This window comes from Procambarus clarkii, chromosome 78 (genome assembly GCF_040958095.1).
Source record: "Procambarus clarkii isolate CNS0578487 chromosome 78, FALCON_Pclarkii_2.0, whole genome shotgun sequence".
Classification (NCBI taxonomy): Eukaryota; Metazoa; Arthropoda; class Malacostraca; order Decapoda; family Cambaridae; genus Procambarus; species Procambarus clarkii.
This window is the reverse complement of record NC_091227.1, coordinates 9,511,182-9,519,388: the sequence shown is the minus strand read 5'-3', so window position 1 is coordinate 9,519,388 and position 8,207 is coordinate 9,511,182. Positions and strand designations below refer to the sequence as shown.

The window sequence follows — 8,207 nt, the reverse complement described above, 5'->3', positions numbered from 1 at the left end:
ACTACTCCTTCCTTCTTCCATACGCAGGGCCACATTACTTGCGCTAGGCAAAATTAGTCAGTGAGTGAAAGACGAAGCCAGTAAGTCTGCATAATTCATAACAGCCTCAGACTGACCTTATCCGGTCTGATTGCCTCAAGTTTGTCGTTTGTTTTCAGGAGGCGGTGGACTTCATCCTGTTCATCTTCTGTTGGATGAGTGTGAAGGTTGTCGTTCTGGACCAGCATCTTGGCAGCAGAATGGTTTGCTAGTAACTGAGCCTTTTCCTGATGGCGAGTAGCAAGCGATTCATCTTTTCTGTTTAGTGATGAGACTTTGTCCTCAGATGAATATCATTGCTGGTTTTTAACCAGGGACGGCCAGACTTTGGCATTATCTTTTCCAGATTCAAACTTTTTCTTGTTCCCGTCTCCCATCAGGGGCTAGCCCAAATTTGGACTTCTCTCATTAGACCACAAGGTAGTTTGTGAAGGTAGTTCTGTTGTGAGCAAAAGGATGTATTTCATATGTCCTGTGAGGAATGTAATTGTGCTAGTGATCCAGCTTGTACTGGCGATCCAGCTTGTGCTGGTGATCCAGCTTGTGCTGGTGATCCAGCTTGTGCTGGTGATCCAGCTTGTGCTGGTGATCCAGCTTGTGCTGGTGATCCAGCTTGTGCTGGTGATCCAGCTTGTGCTGGTGATCCAGCTTGTGCTGGTGATCCAGCTTGTGCTGGTGATCCAGCTTGTGCTGGTGATCCAGCTTGTGCTGGTGATCCAGCTTGTGCTGGTGATCCAGCTTGTGCTGGTGATCCAGCTTGTGCTGGTGAAGGTGTTTAGTTGGTTGTTCCCGTCACTCTGGAACAAGGCATTCCACTTGGCTGTTCCTAGCGTGTTATCATTCCTCCCTCCCTCCCTCCCCCACACACACACGCACAGGGTGGGTGGTGGCTGAATGGACAGAGCTCTAGACTCGTGGACCTAGGGACCAGGGTTCGATCCCACGGCACTGCCGGAAAAACAAATGGGCAGAGTTTCCTTCACCCTGATGCACCTGTTACCTAGCAGTAAATAGGTACCTGGGAGTTAGACAGCTGCTTTCTGGGTGGGTGTATGTTCACCTAAGTTGTGTTCACCTAGTTGTGTTCACACAGTTGAGAGGCGGGCCGAAAGAGCAGAGATAAACCCCCGCAATCACAACTAGGTGAATACAACTAGGTGAACACAACTAGGTGAACACACACACACACACACACACACACTCACACACACGCACCAGTTGATTGACAGTTGAGAGGCGGGACCAAAGAGCCAAAGCTCAACCCCCGCAAGCACAATTAGGTGAGTACACACACACACACACACACACACACACACACACACACACACACACACACACACACACACACACACATACACACACACACACACACACACACACACACACACACACACACACACACACACACACACACACACACACACACACTCACTCACTCACTCTCCCAGCAACCTTCAGAACCAGCACTACTCAAGTCTGAGTCCCCTTCCTATTTATCCTGGCGGAAAAGGACCGCGGGCACTTTGGAAAAAAAAAGATGGGAAGAAAGGGGAGGTCCGGCGAGGGGTACAATGTCGAGACGAGAGGATTATGGGTACGCTGAGGGGGGGGGGGCCGCCTCTCCCCTCTCCCCTCATTCCTTCCCATTCACTCTCTCTCTCACTTTATCTTTCTTTCATTGTTTATCTTTGATTATTCTAAGACGAGATTAAATGAAATGAACATTCAATATTTCTAAATGAAATATGTTCCATATTTCATGTGAAATTTTTCAATATGTGAAATATGTTTCTTCTTTCTACTCAAAGCTAAAGGCTACTATGCAACATCGACTCATGTTGCAAGCTGGCTTCAGAAACTCAATGATATAATATGAGGGATTTTTGTGAGTAAATATCAAAAGAAGGCACCAAGCCGGGGATTATGTAGCACCAAAGAGAGATTGTTGTCAAATGTGGCGACTATGCTTAACGTGAGGTTATAGTCGTGAAGGGACGGAGGGTGGAGGAGCTAGGGGGAAGTGGAACGGTAGGAGTGGATGTTGCTGGATGATGGAGAGGACAGTCTTAATGGAAGGGTAATACAGAAGTGGAAAGGGGCGCCCAGGAGTGTAGGTTACATGTTGTATTTCATAGACACGTCTTGGGAATGGGTGTGTAGGGAGTGATAATGTGCAGGGGAGAGAGGGTTGTGATGTGTTGTGATGGCTGGGGGGGGGAGTCATGGTTGTAGGGTAGCTTTGGCACAGTGACTTGACGACCCATACGGCTGATAAACAGGGTTGGAAGTGTGATGGGAATTAATTAAAAATCTGACTAAAGATAGGAATACAAGGTAGGGAATGGGTAGGTGTTCAGGGCATGTTCTTGAGTGTGTGGCCAGAGTTAAGGCGGGGGGGGGGGAGATCGCTGGTGGGGCCGGTTCTGTAGGGGGAAGCTCACTCCTGTAATTATTGTAATAATAATTATTTATTACTTTTTTGTCACGTCGGCCGGGAGCCGGTCGGCCAAGCGGACAGCACGCTGGACTTGTGATCCTGTGGTCCTGGGTTCGATCCCAGGCGCCGGCGAGAAACAATGGGCAGAGTTTCTTTCACCCTATGCCCCTGTTACCTAGCAGTAAAATAGGTACCTGGGTGTTAGTCAGCAGTCACGGGCTGCTTCCTGGGGGTGGAGGCCTGGTCGAGGACCGGGCCGCGGGGACACTAAAGCCCCGAAATCATCTCAAGATAACCACGTAAAAACTGTACATAGGTTAATATATTTTCAGTCGCTTGTGGAAATACTGCAGGTAACATGAAGCCCCCTTGAGCTTGTCACGTGTGGTGATGGGTGAGAGAGAGTCCTTGAAGCCTCCTTCAAATAGTTCCGGTCATCACCTCCCGTAGTGGGGGGGGGGGAAGAGATTTCTCCGACCCCCGACCAGGCGCCCTGCTGCTTGCTGAAGCTGAGGATATTGATGATTGATGACCGTCGGAAATGATTCATCTGGAGACGATTCCAGTGATGTCCACACAACTGTAGGCTCGCTCCGCCTGCAAGTCTTACACTGCTGTAATTCCAGTACTACTTTAACGTTATCACAAATTTGAGGCAATAAAGCCTGTGACTCGAACATTAACTAATGTAGATTGTTTAGTCAGGCGAATATTAAGAGTCAGTTCCAGAGCCCAATATGTGCCTTCTGAAATCTTTTCAGCTGTCACTTGCAGGGTGGGTATGGGGTCCACTACCACTTGCAGGGTGGGTATGGGGTCCACTACCACTTGCAGGGTGGGTATGGGGTCCACTACCACTTGCAGGGTGGGTATGGGGTCCACTACCACTTGCAGGGTGGGTATGGGGTCCACTATCACTTGCAGGGTGGGTATGGGGTCCACTACCACTTGCAGGGTGGGTATGGGGTCCACTACCACTTGCAGGGTGGGTATGGGGTCCACTACCACTTGCAGGGTGGGTATGGGGTCCACTACCACTTGCAGGGTGGGTATGGGGTCCACTATCACTTGCAGGATGGGTATGGGGTCCACTACCACTTGCAGGGTGGGTATGGGGTCCACTACCACTTGCAGGGTGGGTATGGGGTCCACTACCACTTGCAGGGTGGGTATGGGGTCCACTACCACTTGCAGGGTGGGTATGGGGTCCACTATCACTTGCAGGGTGGGTATGGGGTCCACTACCACTTGCAGGATGGGTATGGGGTCCACTACCACTTGCAGGGTGGGTATGGGGTCCACTACCACTTGCAGGGTGGGTATGGGGTCCACTACCACTTGCAGGGTGGGTATGGGGTCCACTACCACTTGCAGGATGGGTATGGGGTCCACTACCACTTGCAGGGTGGGTATGGGGCCCACTACCACTCACTTGCAGGGTGGGTATGGGGTCCACTACCACAAACAGCATGGGTATGGGGTGCATAATATATGGACGAAACTAAAAACATGTCTGCCGCTCCCCGCCGTGAATGGCGTGGGGTGCAGCAGCTCCTCTGTTGACGTGGTGTGAGGAGCCGCCAAGCCAGACCAGCACGGCTCAGAGGCCCTCAAGCTCCTCGGGGTCTCTTTAGTGGGGTTATGGCTCTCCTTCTCTTGAGACACTCGCAACATCTGCCGCATTTCTCACCCGATGATGTCGTTATTTGTGTGAGGACTGGAGACCTGGCAAATACTGGGGCTTCTCCTCGCCAGGGACTTCATACTCTCCTCTTTATTCTCGACACTTGGGACAATTGGGAGCTCAATTGATAATGGAAAGGATGAAAATAAAAATTATATATGTGTGACTCAACTAGTGTTTGAGGTGGGGAATGGTAGGGGTTAGAGGGGCTACTCTTCCACCTGTGGGAGAGTGCGTGCTAGAGGCATACACTCCAAGCACTCGTCAGATGTATTGACCCGTATCATGCCATACATATTGACACTCAGGATGTACAGGAACACAGAACTTGACGGCAGAACAAGAACCATGTGTGTTAGTCATACGATAGTAATCAAGGTAGTCAACCCCCCCCTTCCCTCACCCTTCCCCACCAGTTCCCCCACACCCCATCCTTCAACACCCTCCCCCCACCCTAACCCCCCCATCCTTCCCGTCATCCCAATACTTGGGCTAAACCAGTGGCCTTCTGGAGGAAATAGAGAAGGGTTAGAGATGGTGAAAGAGGAAGATGAATAAGAGGAATAGAGAGTAAAGCAAGAGGAAGGGATAGAAGATGGTAAAGTATGGGGAGAAGGCGGAGGAAGGGGAGGCTGAAAACCTGGAATGTGACTGACGAAGAGGAAAAAGAAACGAAGAAAAACCAGGAAAATAACATTAAGTGAGAAGCATTAGCAGAAAGCCGAGACGAACCGGTCTTCGAGGAATAATACTTAATGGTACTGAACACGGTGAAGTGTCATGGAGGGGGGGGGTGAGAAGTGTATTGGGGGGGGGGGTGAGAAGTGTAGAGGAGGAGGAGAGGTGTCCAGACAGCTTCTTTATGAATGACATTCAAGCTGCAGATAATATAACGGATATTAACACGAACTCGGAAGACTTTCAAAGAGAAATTGACAATATGCTCATGCACTCAGCTCCTGGGCCGGACTCGTGGAATTCATTATTCATTAAGAAATGTAAAGTACCAGTAGCGCGAGCGCTCAGCGCAATATGGAGAGGGCCTAAATACATGGGAGATACCAGCTGCACTGCAGATATAGCTCCTCTGCCCAAAGGGGGTAGTAAAGCCTTGGCAAAAAATTATAGGCCAGTTGCACTAACATCACACACAATAAGTGTTTGAAAGAGTGATTAGGAATCAAATTTTTAATTTTATAGAATATAATGAGCTACACAACCCAGGACAACATGGATTTAGACCGGGAAGATCCTGTTACTCAACCACTATGACAAAATCACAGAAGCTTTAGAAGAAAAGCAAAATGCAGATGTTGTATACGCAGACTTCGCAAAAGCATTCAACAAATGTGACCATGGAGTGATAACACAAAATGAGGTCAGTGGGAATAACTGGTAAAGTAGGACGCTGGATACTCAATTTCCTGTCGAACAGAACACAACGAGTAACAGTCAATCAAATAAAATCGAGTCCAAGCGCAGTTAAAAGCTCTGTACCTCAAGGTACAGTCCTTGCACCACTGCTTTTCCTTATTCTCATATCATATATAGACAAAAATACAAGTCACAGCTTCGTGTCGTCCTTTGCAGATGACACAAAAATGAGCATGAAAACTACCTCTGCTGAAGACATTGAAAAACTACAAGCAGAAATTAACAAAGTTTTCGATTGGGCAGCTGAAAATAACATGATCTTTAACAGTGATACATTCCAGGTACTCAGGTACGGTAAAAATGAGGACCTGAAACATAATACAAGGTACAAAACACAATCAAATCTGCCCATAATAGGTAAACAGCATGTCTGGGATTTGGGAATAATGATGTCCGACGACCTAACGTTTAAGGAGCATAACCAAGCAAATATTGCGACAGCCAGAAAAATGATAGGATGGATTACGAGAACTTTCAAATCCAGGGATCCCATCACAATGGTTGTACTTTTCAAATCACTTGTGCTGTCCCGTCTTGAGTACTGCTCGGTACTCACTTCCCCCTTCAGAGCAGGAGAGATTGCTGAAATAGAGGGAATACAGAGAACATATACGGCACGCATAGACGCGATAAAACACCTAAATTATTGGGATCGTCTCAAAGCTCTCCAAATGTACTAACTAGAAAGGAGACGAGAGAGATACCAAATAATATACACATGGAAAATACTGGAGGGCCAGGTCCCAAATCTACACAGTAAAATAACAACGTACTGGAGTGAACGATATGGAAGAAAATGGAGAATAGAACCAGTGAAGAGCAGAGGTGCCATAGGCACAATCAGAGAACACTGTATAAACATCAGAGGTCCACGGTTGTTCAACGCCCTCCCAGCGACTATAAGAAATATTGCAGGAACAACCGTGGACATCTTCAAGAGAACTAGATTGATATCTAAAAAAGTGCCGGACCAACCGGGCTGTGGTGGGTATGTGGGCCTGCGGGCCGCTCCAAGCAACAGCCTGGTGGACCAAACTCTCTAAGTCAAGCCTGGCCTCGGGCCGGGCTTGGTGAGTAGAACTCCCAGAACCCCATCAACCAGGTGTCAAGGAGGGTGAGAAGCAAAGTTCCGCTAGAGATGGAGAGAGGGAGCAGAGTATTGAGAGCTGTAAAAGAAGAGACGGTGCTGGAGAGAACTGTAGAAGACCCCACTACTCCACACAAGGGAGCCGCCCTCCCATAAAGGCTCCCATACCCTGAAGGGCCACACGAGGGTGCCTCAGGCAGGTCACAAGGGCCCCCCCTCCCTACACTTGGGGGGGCCCATGCCCCGAGGGGCCACGTCATGTACTGCGAAGGGCCCCAGCTTTCATCTCCCGCGATTGCCTAATTTATATTTAATGCCCGAGCGAAGCCATCTTGGAAAATGAGATTTGAATTTTGTAAGACTAACGTGTTTTAGAGGCAGATAATCCCGCCTGAGGGCGGGGCTTGGATGGGAATATTTTGTCCACTATTGTGTTCTGACTTTGTGTACGAAGGTCGAGAAGCAGGCCAGTCTTTTCCTTATTATTATTATTTATGGTTACTGTTATTATTGTATGTACAGGAATTGTACTTGTTTATCATGAAAACAATATATAGTAGATTTTGTTTGATTACACTGGCGTGAGGGATGAGGTTTTGGGGAGGGAGAGAGGGAGGTAATAGCAACGACTAGATTGATTTCTGCTTCATGGGGGATGGGGTGGAGGACTGCCTGCTCCCTCCATCCTGAGGGCGGTGAAGTGAAGCTTGTAAAATCCTCCTCCTAACTGAAGGATAAGTGACAGACTAAAGTTGGTTCCTACTTGGGAGGAGCACTATGCCTCTCTTTGGGAATAAAGCTCTGTCTTCTGAGGTTCAACTCTTGAGGAATCGAGCTGAGATGTGTATACAATCCAATGGTTATATAAACATTGTTGTATATGACCTCGTTGATAAGGCTACAGAAAATTATTAATCTAACAATAACTTATTTTCTTTCCATGTCTTCATCCCATCCACTTTCTTTCTTTTCCATGTCTTCATCCCATCCACTTTCTTTCTTTTCCATGTCTTCATCCCATCCACTTTCTTTCTTTTCCATGTCTTCATCCCATCCACTTTCTTTCTTTTCCATGTCTTCATCCCATCCACTTTCTTTCTTTTCCATGTCTTCATCCCATCCACTTTCTTTCTTTTCCATGTCTTCATCCCATCCACTTTCTTTCTTTTCCATGTCTTCATCCCATCCACTTTCTTTCTTTTCCATGTCTTCATCCCATCCACTTTCTTTCTTTTCCATGTCTTCATCCCATCCACTTTTTCTTTTCCATGTCTTCATCCCATCCACTTTCTTTCTTTTCCATGTCTTCATCCCATCCACTTTCTTTCTTTTCCATGTCTTCCTTATTGTGTTGTCTCTTCATTATTCCATAATAATCTGGGCACGTGGTCCTCCAGAGCACCAACTTGACACATGATCAGCCGGCTTGAGTCATAAACTGTGAAATATTGATGGACGTCGACTGTCGTCAAACTCTTCCACTCTGTTGTTTGAGATCATTATATTTATGCTGACGTTTCTAAGTT

At 47.6% G+C, this 8,207-nt stretch overlaps 1 protein-coding gene across 1 annotated transcript; it reads right to left on the bottom strand.

Annotated features, from left to right (window-relative positions):
* Window positions 1-7,608: 7,608 nt before the first annotated feature.
* LOC138357449 (uncharacterized protein PFC0810c-like) lies at window positions 7,609-7,992 on the bottom strand. Its single transcript, XM_069314303.1, has one exon. It carries the CDS (start codon window positions 7,990-7,992, stop codon window positions 7,609-7,611), a length of 384 nt encoding a protein of 127 aa, XP_069170404.1.
* Window positions 7,993-8,207: the final 215 nt, after the last annotated feature.

What these genes read in the sequence shown, in the direction of transcription:
- LOC138357449 (XM_069314303.1), bottom strand. Translation starts at nt 7,992, where the DNA reads ATGAAGACATGGAAAAGAAAGAAAGTGGATGGGATGAAGACATGGAAA.